The sequence below is a fragment of the Syngnathus floridae genome, chromosome 16 (genome assembly GCF_059516105.1).
Source record: "Syngnathus floridae isolate MCC-2025c chromosome 16, RoL_Sflo_1.0, whole genome shotgun sequence".
NCBI classification, from domain to species: Eukaryota; Metazoa; Chordata; class Actinopteri; order Syngnathiformes; family Syngnathidae; genus Syngnathus; species Syngnathus floridae.
In genome coordinates, this window is record NC_142428.1 from 9,676,811 (window position 1) to 9,691,798 (window position 14,988).

At 43.7% G+C, this 14,988-nt stretch overlaps 2 protein-coding genes across 9 annotated transcripts; one reads left to right on the top strand and one right to left on the bottom strand.

The window, feature by feature from the left end:
• The first annotated feature begins 665 nt into the window (after window positions 1-665).
• Window positions 666-11,522, top strand: LOC148385608 (uncharacterized). 8 transcript variants are annotated; one of them, XM_088356392.1, is made up of 7 exons: window positions 821-1,033; window positions 2,290-2,316; window positions 3,611-3,750; window positions 6,643-6,683; window positions 7,828-7,879; window positions 7,951-8,033; window positions 8,119-8,402. In XM_088356392.1, exons 2-7 carry the CDS (start codon window positions 2,304-2,306, stop codon window positions 8,147-8,149), a joined length of 360 nt encoding a protein of 119 aa, XP_088212518.1. In that variant the 5' UTR covers window positions 821-1,033; window positions 2,290-2,303; the 3' UTR covers window positions 8,150-8,402. The 8 variants fall into 8 exon arrangements, 1 of the variants encoding a protein (XP_088212518.1); XR_015853142.1 differs by lacking the exons at window positions 7,828-7,879; window positions 7,951-8,033; window positions 8,119-8,402 and adding exons at window positions 8,700-8,890; window positions 11,469-11,522 and having other exon boundaries at window positions 2,290-2,359; XR_015853143.1 differs by lacking the exon at window positions 8,119-8,402 and having other exon boundaries at window positions 2,290-2,359; window positions 7,951-8,062.
• On the bottom strand, window positions 8,580-13,383 carry emx1 (empty spiracles homeobox 1). Its single transcript, XM_088356391.1, has 3 exons — window positions 12,777-13,383; window positions 11,454-11,638; window positions 8,580-8,863 (listed from the first exon to the last, which is right to left on the bottom strand). The coding sequence occupies exons 1-3, from the start codon at window positions 13,195-13,197 to the stop codon at window positions 8,696-8,698; spliced, it is 774 nt and encodes a 257-aa protein (XP_088212517.1). The 5' UTR covers window positions 13,198-13,383; the 3' UTR covers window positions 8,580-8,695.
• Window positions 13,384-14,988: the final 1,605 nt, after the last annotated feature.

A 14,988-nucleotide genomic window follows, 5' to 3' on the forward strand; every position in this document is an offset into this window, starting at 1 on the left:
ACTACACCCACACAGGTCAATACATTATGTGAAATATTACAATATCACATTTGAAATGTATAGATTTATTCATCTTCTGAGCCACTTAGCCACACGAGATTCGCGGGCACATTTCAGATACATCCATCCATTATCTGTACCGCGCTTGTCCCCAAGGGGGTCGCAGGCGTGCTGGAGCCTATGCCAGCAGTCATCAGGCAGTAGGCGGGGGACACCCTGAACTGGTTACCAGCCAATTGCACGGCACACAGAGACGAACAACCATTCGCACTCACACTCACACCTAGGGACAATTTGGAGTGCCCATAGAAAACCCAAGCGGGCCCAGGGAGAACATGCAAACTCCACACAGGGAGGGCCGGAGGTGGAATCAAACCCAAACCCTCCTAACTGTGAGGCGGTCGTGATAACCAGTGCGCTACCGAGCAGCACATTTCGAATTTATTTGATTATTTATATAATTTGCACAGTCCAAAATTATGACTAAAGAATTGTATAGCCCTTCCTGGGTGCTTTTTAAAACATGATTTTGCTTTCTATCGCAACAAACTATGTATGTCCCTGATTTAGCAGAGGGAATCGTAAAAACTACAGTACCCATAATGCACCTCGCCATTCTGACTGCGATGTAAACCATAAAATGATTGTGAACGTTTTGCCGAACAGGTCCGTCATTAAATTATTAATGTTTATTAATAAAGAATGGTTCGACATAATGAACTCGCAAATCCCCCAACATGCATCATTCTTTGTAACTGTCGTCGGAAACTACCATACCCACAATGCACCTTGGCGACAGGCTCAAGGTAAAAAGGTCCCTGTTTATTTGTCAAAAAAAAACTAACGTTGTTTCCAAGTAGCCATTTTGTTCGTCATCAAAATATGAGTGTTCATAAAACGTGACCTTAGTTTGCTTTGACGTTGTCGTCGCAACAGGTTGCGTCGGAAATGAAACCCGAGCAAACCCAGTCCAATAACAAGCCTGGTTGAAAAACTTACATTCCCACAATGCACCTCAGGTGCTAAGCTAAAGGTAAGCGCCTCTTTCCTTAGCTAAAGTAAAGAACGAAAAAGAAACTAAAAGTGTTCTTAAACTGCAAATTTGTTCATCATCAACAAACTAGAAATGGAGAAAAACACAATATCTTAACAGAGTAGAAAAATATCTAGCAGCCCAGCAGTGATAGGTCCCATTCTGAGCAGGTAACATTTGACAATTAGAATTTCTATTAGTACTGATCTTTAAGAAATATTCTCACATCAAGTTGCTTTATTGTCGTAGAAACAGTTTTTAACTCATGTAATAACATGCTTACTTTGGGCCTAAACACTGGGCAGATTCTCTAACAGGGACGCTGGTTTGGAGATCAGCGGTTGAGGGCAAAGAAATGACCCCCACTTTTCTCCCCACTCTACATCCAAGAAATAAAAATAATTACTCTCTTAATAGACTCGGAATTAAAGCACAGACGCAACACAATTATGGTTATAATTGAATATGCATGGAATTATTCCAACCATATGTATAGTTTGATGCGGTAAACAAGATTAATATGTCATTGGAAGTATTAATTGGATTTATCCTGCTAATCAGGGACTTTAAAACTTAAAAGTGACCTAGCATCTTTTTCTCAAACACATCCATATGTCAACATCGTCGCAGAGCAGATTTTCATCCAAATTAGCAGTTGCCACAATTAAACTCAAGTTAGGCACTGGTGCCGGCGGCTGGGCGCTCCAAAATGATTCCTTATGCTGCGTTATTAATTATAATAATCATGATTTGAGGGATGTCGCTAGCGCCGTCATTACGGAATTTAATTGCAAATGGTGCGAGCTGATTTGAGTTCTGTCAGAGGGTGACAGGAAACAGTTTGTCAGAGGCACTAATGAGCAGGCGCCACCTGGTGTGTGGAAACATCTGGCTCCCCGCTAATATGATGACGATATGATTTGATATGTTGACTGACTGACAGTTGGAGCGCAAAAAACTCAAATGATGACCTTTATTAAGGATGTATTGGAAAATGTAATTAATATTTAGCGAAAATGAATTCTCCACCCTGCTTGTGGCCAAGTTAAGCAAACAATAGTTTTGAATCAGACAATTTTTGTAACAGCTTCCTTTGCCTGTTTTTTTAGAATGATTTATGTAGATGCCTTTTTGTCAATTTGGAAAAATGTCATATTTTTGAATAAAGTGAATGCAAATTATTATTAGTTTTTTATTTAGTATTATTTTTATTTATTGATTGATTTATTTTCCTGGTTGTGTGGTGGTCATTTCAGGTCTATGAGGAACGATGCTACCAAGTGGTGGGCTCTCCACTGACAGTGATAGCAACACGATGAAGTGTGGGTGCGTGTGTGCGTGCACGCACACACACACACACACACACACACACACACACACACACACACACACATATATATATATACACACACACACACACACACACACATATACACACACACACACACAGAGCGCACCCCGCAGGGCCAGGTCTCGCCTGGACTTGTTCCTAATGACAAGAGCGGAAAGGGGCCGGGGGGGCGCCAGCCAGGGACCACGGCGTTCTCCCAACCTGATGTCAAGCTAATTAGTGCAAATTGGACGACGGGCTTTGGTAGTTTTTGCTGCGACGGCGTCGTCGTGTGGCGCTCATCACCTTTTAGGAAACTCATTTGTCACCTCGCCGGAGCGGCCAGTGGGCCAGGCTCGCACGTGCTCGCCCCGTCGGTGTGTGTTGAGCTTCTTTTGGGTGTCCCAAGAGAAAAACGTAAATATGCTCAAATATTCTGAGCAAGTCCTGCTTACAAACACAGTTAGTGTTCCAGAAGAAGATTTCGAGTTTGAGTGCAAAAGGTGCCTTGGTTCAGAGAATGGGGCTCCTCACCAGACCTTTAATTGGTGACCTCCTGACCCCCTCACGGGTCCCGGTCTGAGGTCACGCCCCCTCCGAGCACCCCCGCCATTGTTCCTGTCGCTTTCGTGAACGCCTCAGGGCGGTCGCTAAAGGACGACTTATTCGCTCGCTTTGAGCTTGACACCTGTAAATTTTGTACAAAAACAAAAGGAGTGCTGGGCAGCGCGAATGGTTTTAGGGAGTCAGCCTAGGATGTCGGGTGTTAAACTTCACACCCCTGTTGCGCCACTGAGAACAACACCCTTACACACAGGCAGCGTCCCAACTCTTGCTCAGCTCTCATCTCGCCTCCAAAGGCAGAAAATGAAGTGGACTTGACCACCAATTTGCTGCCATTTTGACAGAAAAGCGAAACTGATCCACAGTATGTGAAATTTGACTGAAGTCATTAGCATCGTAGAGCCAACAGATATATCAGGAACAAACCAATCAGAGGAAAGCTGATGTCCAAAACAAATTAGGGAGAACAACGACCCATTCACAACAAAGCTGGTTATCATATTGAATATGCGGGAAGTCGACCCAAATTTCTGCCTTTTGGAGGTGAGCCGGTACAGAGGCTGGGCACGGCCTTTGTGACAAGGTCGTGAAGTTTAAAACTGACTCATCACAAGTGAACAAGTCTTATGACAAATACCGTGCCCATATTTGGCTTTTTCTTTGTCTTTTTTATCACCTTTCAGTGCCACTGGCGGTGTCTTGCTGTGGAACTTCTTATGGATCTGAGAGCTTGTCATGTGGGCCAACAGGGAAGGCGGCGTTCACCCCGGGAAGCGCCGCAGCTCCGCGGGGGCAACGTCAGGTTGTCTCGGACCTGGAAAAGGTCACTCATGGCTGGTCGCTGATTAAGATCCATCTCCCGCTGCGTTGCGGACGCTTCCGTTGGAACCGAGTCGGAATATTTTGCTTTCTTCACCGACCGCGCTCTGAGATGGCGATTCGCGCGTTAGCACCAAAACGTCGACACGGAATGAACTGTAGCGGACTTTATAAAGTACAGCAACCAAGTAATGGTTAAAGAAATTGAAAGAGTCACGGAATTGAATTTCTTTATTCACAACACAAAAAATCCAGAGATCTGAATTTCTCTTTCAGGCAGGGATCCCACAAAATACGTTTGTGAGTCTTCTTTGTGTTGCTTTCTTTCTGCAGCATCGGCCCTCGTGGGTCCACAGAGCCGTCGTCCCACAATGCCCTGGGGCCGCCGGCTGGTAATTAAATTGTTTGCCTGCTTCCCGGCGCCGTAGCACGCGGTTAATCTAATTAAATCAACAGGTTTGCGCAGCGACGCAGCCTTTCTCTGCGGTAATTGGCTGCTTGTTAGAACTCTGCTGCCGCAAACAAATTGGGTAATTACCCCTAAAGTGGCGTCTATGTCAGGGCCTCGTTTTGCCGATTTGTCTATGCGCATTGTTGTCGTTTTGCCGTGCTCCTCAACATAATAGGTAATTAAAAAAAGCTAATTGGATGGAGCACAAGCAAAGTGGTGTTTGGATTTTGTTTGTTTGCTTACTTAGGGCTATATTTATTTGTAATAACCTAATCAAGCACTGGCCTGTCAATCAATTAGACGATAAAGAGCTCGACCAGAGGCAAAGGCGCCGGCTAGCGTCTCGCGATTAATTTGCCATTTGTTGGAATTGTGGCCGGTGGCAATTCGCCAGTGAATAATGCACACGATTGTTTGACGCAATTTCAAATGCGCGAGTGAAAATTAGCTTACGGAAAATCGCCGCCAGTTTCAAATAATTCCAAATGATTGCAGCATTCACGTTAATTGATTCCGTGATTCGAGGCTATCTAGCAGATTACGATTCTTCTTATTATTTATCCAGATTATTATTGGGGACATAACCAGGCCATGTTTCTGTATAACCTCCAGTTTTGGATTGAATTCAGATGGCAAGCGAAATGAAGATGCTCATTTGTGAACTAATCAAATATGTCAAGTGTGATCGCAGGCTCTCTGTGCGATATGGCGTTCATGCAAACTGTCGGAGGGTGTCTCATGGCTGACGGGAATCTCAAAAAAAGGCCGATCCGCGTGGCTTAAACTGATTCATAGACAGATCCCGATGTCGACGGCGATACTCGGGTGCATCATTTGCCAGAAAGCAGAACCCCTCTTCCAGCTGGCTCTTCAGGAATGCGGCCATCTTTGTGAAGGCCTGACAAGCTTGAGTCGTCTAGCCAGGTGTGTTTGGGATTCCAGACTGAAGAGTGAACAAGGAGGTGGGGGTGTGCAGAGCCTCTCCTCAATGTCAGATCGCCCTCGCTGGTGTTCAATAGAGCGAGAACAAGATAGTCGTAAGAGGGGCCTCCCTTCGGTGATGGATCACACCGCTGAGAGCATTTTTACCGTTCAGTTCAAGTGAAGCAATTAAAACTTGTGGGCTTCTAGTTTGAGCAGACCCGACTAATGGTTCGGTTCTGCCAAACGCTTTGCTTCTGTTCGATATTAGAGTTAGAATCGGTAAACCTTGATCGGGATGTATTTGAAGTCAGATAAAGTGCTACCTACAAAAACATCATTACATGATGTTACAGAAAATCTCTGAAACACAATTGATCATTCCGGTATCGTTAACCATACTAGCATTCTGTACCAAGAAGTGGTAATAGCATTATCCTTGCTTGTGCACGCTTGTAATATATTTCTAACCGCGCATGCTAAATTCAAAGTCAAGCTAGTGAGCTAACTGGCATTAGCTAATGAACATGCTGAACGTTGTCAACACAAAGACGTTACATGCGTTTATTCCACAATTAAATACAAACCACGGGTGTCATGCTGGAATTAGCAAGTTAGCATTTTAGCACACTCCTGATTCTGCTGTTGACCTCTTTGACGCCGCCTCCTCTCAGGCTCGGTTTTGTGAGCGAGCTGCCTAATTAAGACAAGGCAGCCCGACGTGTTAATGAGCTCCCTCATTAGGCAGCCGCTCTTCCTTGTTAGGCGAAGGAGCGACGGAGCTAGCTCCTTTACGGGAGCTCCCGCTGTGTTCGCCGTCCCCACGTGGCAAAGGAGATATTATCCTTGGAGATGGGAAAACTCTGCTTTTAGATTGAGTTGGTTCAGGTGAAGACGTTGCAGGTTTGAAAATGGATAGAATCTGGACAAAATCACTTTAGAGTCAAAGCAGATATTGGGTCTCTTAGCAAGGCCCAGAGCCAGTTTGATTTTAAATATGGCAGGTATTTGTTATGTATCGACTTGTTGAATTCATTTAATTGTCCAAATTGGTCTGTTTGCCTTTACGTGTTTTGTTTCTTGCGTTCTGCAGTCATCTTTCCCCCTCGCCGAATGAGACAAACCGCCTTTCTCCACTTGCCGAAGGTTTTAATTACGACTGGAAATAGCTCCCGCAGCCATATGGTGGCAAAGTCAGACATATGTAGCGAATAGACGCCTTCCGTTCCGATGGAGGAGCCAGTTTTGCACTTTCTCCTACCCCCCCCTCCCCCCCCAAAAAAAACAAAAAGAAAGACACCTGAATGCTCCCCCACCTACACAATTGTCCGACTTCACACCTTGGGTTCTGCCATCTGCTTCAACTATTAGCAAAGCTCAACTCAGACTTTCCATGTGCCAAATTGGACCTTTTTCTGCACATTAGCAGCAACGTTTAAAAATGTCTTTAAAACGGTCACAATTTGTTGGGTTCCGCTTTCACGTCTTGTCATACAACTGCTTGTTTTTGTCCCCTTCCTTCAGGTCTGCGTCAGTCAATCAGACGTGGCAACAAACACCTGCAAGTGAGTGCTCCGTGCTTTCGGACCACGTCATTATACACACAAATGCTTGCATGTTAAGTCGCTCATCTTAGCCTTTTGATTTTTCAACCAGTTCAAATGTCTTTAGCCTAGCATAAAGTTAGCATTTTGCTTAAGAAGCTAACTATAAAGTAACATTATTTCGTGGGTACATTGCTTAACTTGGATTGTCTGGTTTGGGTTTTATATAGTTGCATGGAGCGATGGCTCGTAACTTGCAAAACTCGTAAGTCAAGGCACTTGTAAGTCAAGGTAGTGCCGCAGGTGACGATATGTGTTTGAGTGCTGCTTGCACTTCATTTTCACATTTGCTGCCTCGCATCCTCCACTGTCAACTACAGTGTTTGTATGGTTGCCATGGCAATTGTGAAGAAAAAAATGTCACGTCGCATTGGTGTGTGCTGTCAAAATGAAGTCGCACCTTCCTCAACAACGACCTGGCAGGTCCAAATAATGTTATAAGCATATTGAATCAGGGAAAAGAAGCCATTGCCCACTTTGGTGTGTGTTTACTGCGTAATCGTCATTTTCTTGAAGCATAATATCCCCAAATGGCGGCTTTGTAGCATGCTAATTAGTAAAGCTGCAATTTGTCGTTAGTTGCACCTCTTATCATGCGACTCAAGTGACGCGACGTTTGTTGCATGAGGTGCTGTTTTGTGAAGCGGAGGAAGGAAATAACATCTGCTCTTTAGCGCATTGAGCTAATGATGGCGCAAGGACACAGTCGCTTCGCTTTCTCCAACTTCTCGTCAAGGCGTCTGTCATCTGCTGGTGCACACACACTTTTGTTTTTCCCATCACCAAATGTCCTCTTTGCTGACACAGGCGATAAGAGACACCTGGTTTCATTCTCTGCTGACTTGGTGCACAGCTCGCTTGCAGAGATTCATTTAATTTCCAATGGATTTTAAATTAAAGGTGTGTGTGTGTGTGAGTGTGTGTGTGTATGTGTGTGTGTGTGTGTGTGTGTGTGTGTGTGTGCATGCGTGCGTGCGTGCGTGTGCGTGCGTGTGTGTGTGTTGCGTGCGTGGGTGCATGTGTGTGTGTACCAGCGTGCATACAAGTTGGATCTCCTGAAAGCCAGTCCTTCACAACACCCATTTTGTGCTCTTTGTCTAAAAAGTGAGAAGAGCACCCCCACTCGCTCCTCTTGGTTTACAAAACAGAACATCAAGGTCAGACATCATGGCTCATCGCTAAAGCCCAGCGGTCATTAGCGACAGATTCCTTCCGTTTCTTTTGACAGGTGATTACAGAGGCCCCAGCCGCCGCACAATGGCCGACTACTTTCCCTCTCCGTCTGTTTAACTTGTGTGCGCAGCGACTCGGGTAACGCACCTGACACCTGCGCAAGCGCCCGGCGACATTCTTGACATGTTTGTCTAAATCGGCGCTTCCCGACAACAAACAGCAGAAGGCGGACGACTGACTTCCTGGCACGTTGACATGGTTTTGTCTCCTCGTGTCAATTTGTTCAAGAGGCTCGAGAAGCGCTCAGACCTTATTGTGCTTCGACGTGCGGGAGGAGAGCAAAACGTGACCCGGCCCAAACCGGCCTGGCCCGGGAGTGTTAAAGTATGTGGCTCATGTTAGTAATTTACAATTCATGTCAAGGAATCATTCATCTGAGCGACCGCTTGGATTGGTGCTGCTGTTTTGGTTAGCGCACGTGAGCAGTAGCGTCTTGTGGCTGACATCTGTTTGAGGGAGGCGTTCATTCGAACGGGCAAATTGTGTCCCTGGGGATGAAAGTAAACCACGGCTGGTGACTGACACAGCAGTTTTAATGAAAGAACAGCATGAGAACACAGTGGGGGGGGGGGGGGGGGGGGGGGGGGTCCATCTCGTCCCAGTCCATCTCGTCCCACTCCACACACAGTCTTGTTTGCTCCCGGTACGTGTACATATACTTCATCATATTACATTATAAATAGTGTAGTTGGTCCTCGTGAGGCAGCAGTGTTTCTGTTCCTTTTGTTTTTTGTTCTCTTTCAGTCCTCCGAGGTGACGTCGATGTCCTCGGAGCTGGTCTGCTTGGTGGCCATACGCCACCTGTTGATGTGGTGGTTGCCCTTCTTCTTTTGCTGGGCATCCGGCCCGTCCTCCTCCAGCTTCTGACGCTTGTACTTGGTCCGCCGGTTTTGGAACCACACCTTCACCTGTGCGGATGCAAGCCACACACATGAGTAAGTCCATTCACGGTGAGTACACAACGTTATGGGAAGATAACGTGTTACGCAACATTGGGGAGCGACAACGTGTCGCACAACATTCGGGAGTGACACAAGTTCATCGTACACAATATTGTGGAGCAAGCAGAGTCTACGAGAACACACAAATAGATGCCTGCTTGCAGTTTTTTTGTTTTTCGTGACTTGCCGTCGCCTCCTTGCCAGATTTCTTCTCACTTTGCATATTATTTACATTCATTAAGATGTACTCCAGTATTGTCAAAAACCATCGCCCACTGTTTGATAACAAGACTGTAGTCACATGTGACCTGGAATGAGTCCGCATGCTAAAACTGTTTTCTAAAAAAAAAAAAAAAATGAGATTTTTTTTTCATATGCCAATCATAACTGATACTTTGATGTCATGTATTTGTGTTAGTGTTATGATGGTGAAGGGTGATGAAGTAAGTGGTGCAGCTTATGCGAGAAGTCTCGTCATTCACGCAAACAATACTGCTGGCTCATGAGATGTCTTTTTATGGCCCATTAGGCCTAATTGACACCCACATAGCATCAATAACACACACCTCCATCCAATAAGTGATGTCGGTAGATATGCCACACGCTATTTTGGACTTGTCAAAGCGGCAAGAGCGAGGGTGCGAACACCATCATTATGACTGGTAGTAAAAGCCTGGTCGATAAATCTTGCTTTGATCACATGACACGAACTGTGTTGTGTTGTCACTGTTTCCAGATTTGCTGTAGTGGCGTTTGCACATCAGTTTAAAGTTTGGTCACAGATTATGAAAAGGTTTTTTTCACAAACGTTGAACTGATGATTATGGGATTTATTTAGATGTAGTTCATAGTATAATGGTCTGAACAATGGTCCGTTCTCTTTTGGTATTTTATCTTCATTTTATTATTTAATGACACTTAAAGCAGAAAATGATAATGTGAACATTTTACTAATAGTTTTGATCATTTATAATAAATCAAAAAATATAAGTGCATTAAACCAAAATGACTGTTCATTTTAATTAGCCTGTTTTATCAAATAATATAAGAATGATAATAATAATAATAATAATAATAATAATAATGATAATAGTGATAATAATAATAATGATAATAAGTTTACAAATACTACAACAAGTATCACAAGATTATTGATCACTCAAATGCTTGGTGTGCCGGATTTCAGAACGTAGTGTGCCACGTATTGCCCACGGACTATATTTTCCCTAACATACAACCACCACAGCAAACGTATTATTAATGAATAAATCGTCAGAAACAAAATAAACACTCTCAATGCTTGGATTAGATTTAAATGTTTAACATTTTTCGTTGGCTCCTGTATTTATTTACACTGTTGGTTTGTTTCTGTATTTCTAATACAGTGGATCCTCGGTTTTCGACCACAATCCGTTCCAGAAGGCTGTTCGAGAAGTGAATCGTTCGAATTCCGAATCATGTTTTCCCATTACGTATAATAGAAAAAAAATTAATCCGTTCCAAGCAAAAAAAACCGCCTTTTTTTAAGCATTTGTTCATTTGTGCATTTTTGTCCGACCGCGCAACTGCAGCGCACCGCCTAACGCGCAACCGCACCGCACTAGTCGCATTATTGTGACAGAGCCTGTCGCTGAAATGTAGAAAATATTTTTAAAGTCCTGATATACTTTCCAAAATTTAAGTGGACCTCACTGCGCAGGGAGCTTAATTTTTTCCGATCGCCGCAACCGCAGCGCACCGCCGAATGCGCAACCGTAGCGCGTCGTCGACCGCGCAACTACACCGCGCTGGTCGCATTATTGTGACAGAGCCGTCGCTGAAATTTATAAAATATTTTTAATGTCCTGATGTACTATCCAAAATTTAAGTGGACCTAGTGCGCAAGGAGCTTAATTTGGTCCGATCGCGCAACCGCAGCGCGCCGGGCGCTCACTGTCGTATTGTTTTAAGAGCGTCTTTGTGTTTTAGGATGGCTTTACTACTCCCACTTGCTTCCTTTGGAAGCATGATGAGAGTTGATGAAATCCTCAGAGTAACGAGAATGTAATAACGAACGTAGTCAGTTGGCATGCGGGTCCTCTCGGCTCATCTCGCGAGGTTCGACAACCGAATTTCGTCCGACATCCGAAGCAAAAAAATCTCCAATTTTTTGTTCGAATACCGATTTGTTCGAGAACCGGGACGTTCGAAAACCTAGGCTCCACTGTATAAGTGTATCCTGTGAATATTTTTGTTGTGACAATTTAACCTCTATTTGTGTCCAAATTAAGAGTAGCAATTATCCACAAAGCCACTATGAATCAGTATTTCCTTAAATGATTGTTGCTGATATTATACAATGCACATGTATATTTATTAAACGCCAAAATTTGCTAAATAATCAAAAGGGGAATTTTTTTAATCACTTAACCTCTGGTGTTTCCGGTAGATGTGGCATGATTTTTTCCCCCCCAAGTGTCGATATTTCAGATGGACACAATTTATCCAATACTTGTCCTTCAAAAGAACGCGAGGAGTCACCGTGTTTGTTTGCCTTAATTCCTGCCCGGGACCTCACCTGCGTTTCGGACAGGTTTAGGCTACCGGCCAGTTGCTTCCGCTCGGCGCCCACCACGTAATGGTTCTTCTCGAAGGCCCGCTCCAAGCGCAGCAGCTGCGACGGTGAGAAGGCGGTTCGGATCCGCTTGGGCTTCCGGGCGAACGGGCCGTGGAGGAGCAGGCTGTCCTGGGACGCGTCATGACCTGCCGGGCGCAGACGACACACACCGGACCACCATTACGACCTTGCAAGAACGACTCCGAGTCGCCGAACAGGTGAGTTGTTTGCCCGTTTTTTACGCTTAAAACTGCAGCTCAAAACATTTGTATTTTAGACCATTTTGTCGTGATTTAATTGCCTTCGCCAAATATCTATCAACTTCTTTACTGCTATTCAAATGTCCAACGCAATGTCGTTTAAAGTTATATTTAACATCTGAAGTGCACACATGCAGTAAATGCTTTGGTAGCAAAAAACTGAGTACAATATTTTTCAATCAAAAAATTATGTTATTAATTATTCGTAATAAATAACGACTTGCAATTTGTACTATTATGGTGATTGTAATTTAATGTAGACATGTAATTGAATTTCCTTTTGATTTGGTGTGTACAGGACATGTTGAGTAAGAAGTGCTCATTGCAGAGTTTTATACGCTATGATTTAAATTATATATATATATATATATATATATATATATATATATATATATATATATATATATATATCTACATTATTTGTTTGACTCAATTTGATCATTTTACTTTATTTGCTGTTTTTTGATACAATTGATAATTTTGTCATTTGAAAAAAATCTACCATGGTTCTTTGAAATATATATATTTGATTAGGATATATCGTCAGTAATTTTGCTTCTTTATGAATAATTGAGCGAGTGCAGTTCTCAATGTGTGTATGACTTTTCATGATATTACAACGCCCCCCCCCTCCCCCGCACACACACGCGCGCGCGCGTTAAATTGTAATTAGGTACGAAGACAAATATTCATCAGAATAACTCAGTAAGTGAGGAATGAACTTCCTGTCTTTGCGTCTATAGTATTGAATCGTCTGCTATTTATATAAAAAAATATACTTTACACCTGTAATAAGTAACACGTTGTTAAAGTTAATATAGTTTAAAAATATATATTATTGCTGTCGTGCATTTCTAAAGCCAGATGAGGTTTCCAATGGCTAAATGTTGTGCATGCTTGAATTTTGCATTTAAATAATATAAAAGCATCTTTTATTACATCTTGTGCTGCATATAGTAAAAATGACCGCGTTGCGTCCGCGCCTCGTTGATTGACATTCATCGGAAAAGGAGCGGCATTATACCTTGAAACCTGTGTCCGAAGAAGCGGTTCCGGAGCACCCAGGGGTAAAAATTGAGCGGGTCTCGGTGCTGCGCCGTGCCGAAGAAGTGTGCGTGGTGCTGCAGGTGCTGGTTCTGATGTTGGTGGTGATGGTGGTGATGGTGGGTGTGCGAGTGGGGGCCCACGGCCAGCTGCGGGTGGCTCACCGACTCGGGGAACACCAGCTCGGCTGGGTTCGGGTAGAGTGAGCGGGCAACAGCCGCAGCGGCAGCCGCCGCAGCCACCCCTGGAGCGGCGGCCGCTTGGTAGCCGCCCATCAGGGCGTCAGGGGCCGGACCGGCGTAGCTGAGCGCCGTGGGGCGGATGGGCTCTTCGGCCAGCGGGTTCTCCTTGGCCACCAGAGACTCGATGGTGAAGCAGCGCTTGCCTGCAGGCGCGAACATCTCCAGACAAGAAAGAAGTCGAGCTCTTTTTCTTTTCTTTCTGTTCCCTGCTAAATCCTCGTTTAGATCTGCATGTCCAACTTTTCTTTCCGCTCGGAGCCCGGAGATGTTGCTTGAAAAGTCAACAGTGCTGCAAGTCCTCCTTGACGCCAAAGCTTTCTTCTATACGCAAGGCTGCGCAAGTGAGAGCGTGCGTGCATGTGGGGGTGCCCTCGACCCCCCCCCCCCCCCCCCCCCTTGCGCGGACGTTGATTGGACCACCGCACCTGCCCGTCAAGAAGCTCGTTTTGTAGCCAGTAAAATTTACGTTTTGTACATATCGGTGTTAAAAAATTATTCCAACTTAGCTGAAATATATTTTCATTTTTTCCCCCAACTCGGGGGTCGGTCAACTTCTTTACTTTCGACTTTTTCCCCCCTCATCGTCTCATCATCTTTTTGATCATGCGTATCCCTCTTGAGAAAATGGACTCATATCAAAGTCGACTATTTGATTGGGTTTTTTAAATCCATAAAATGCAATACAAATATATATAATACTATTCCAGCATGCATTTTCGTCCAGCGATCTTTTTAAGGACTCACATTAATGGATGTCGTCGCGCATTTTTACTACAAACTGTCAAATGCAAATTAACATGTTTTCATGTTTTATTTGAGTATTTTTAGTTGCTTTTAAATCTCCATAACCGTCGATTATATTCTTGAGATTGTATACTTACAATGGCACTATAAACACTGCCACTCATTAACAGTAGTGATAATTGGCCTCCGTTCTCACACTGAAAAATTCATAATGATAAAAAAAAATCAAATCACATTAATCTGAGTGTGTTTTATTTGTCTGTCCATTTTTTAGATATTTAATCAAAACGTTTACATTGTGTGCAAGCTCTGGGCAAAAACACTTTGTCTATCACGAGAAGGATTTAGGTCGTGGAAAGAAAAGGTAGAGTGAGAAAGAGAAGAAAAACAAGTGATAGTTAATAAGTGACTTGGGAATGTGCAGCGGGTTGCAATAGAAAATGATTAGCGTTAAACAAGTTGTTGATGAGGCGTTTAGAGCTTTAAAGGCTCCTAAACGCACCAGCCGAGCAGATTTAATTTCCGCAAGTGACGTCAGCCCGAGTCAAGCTCAAACTTACGAGTCACGACTTTGAAGGAATGAAACATTTTGTCATTGGGTTAACCTTTCTTTTTTAACAACATGAAAGCTTTTTTGATCCTGAAAAGCCCCCGGGTATGCACGTGCGCTCATGCGCATCCCCGCTGCAGGTTAATGTTTGGGTGCGCACGCGCGTGTGTCTCAGAAAAACCACCTGCGCCACGGTTCAGTTTCTTTTCTGGCGGGACACTTCATTAGGTACACTTTCTCGAGCCAATGTAAACAAAAAAATCTTTTAGATTGTCCCGTGTGCTGTTCCTAATATTTTGACAAAACGATCTGCCTGAAAATGTGCATTTTTGCCGACGTTTAAACACATTAAGAGAAGACTAAAATATTGAAAAGTTAAGAAAGAGAAGTAGTTTTAAGACCATATTGTGAAAACATCAACTTGACGTAAATGTTTTTGATGTTTGACTAATTCTAAATGCGTCGTCACAATGTGATAATAATCCCATTTCAAGGTTGGAGACTAAAGAGAAAGATAAGAATGCATATGACACCTTACGTGTGCATAATCTAATCATGCGTGTGAACTTTATTAATATACTATAGTGGTAAAGAAATGAACAAAGGTGTTAATGAAAGTGCTCCACACACTTCTTAAAAAAAGTAATTTTATGAAA

Excerpts from the sequence above, each read along its gene's own strand:
- emx1 (XM_088356391.1), bottom strand. The coding sequence starts at position 13,197 with ATGTTCGCGCCTGCAGGCAAGCGCTGCTTCACCATCGAGTCTCTGGTG. Across the intron at positions 11,639-12,776 it reads CTTCGGACACAGGTTTCAAG|GTCATGACGCGTCCCAGGAC; the intron begins GTATAATGCCGC and ends TGCGCCCGGCAG. Across the intron at positions 8,864-11,453 it reads TAAACCTGTCCGAAACGCAG|GTGAAGGTGTGGTTCCAAAA; the intron begins GTGAGGTCCCGG and ends GCATCCGCACAG.
- LOC148385608 (XM_088356392.1), top strand. Across the intron at positions 6,684-7,827 it reads GTGGCAACAAACACCTGCAA|TGAGAAGAGCACCCCCACTC; the intron begins GTGAGTGCTCCG and ends TTGTCTAAAAAG. Across the intron at positions 8,034-8,118 it reads TTGTGTGCGCAGCGACTCGG|AAGGCGGACGACTGACTTCC; the intron begins GTAACGCACCTG and ends AACAAACAGCAG.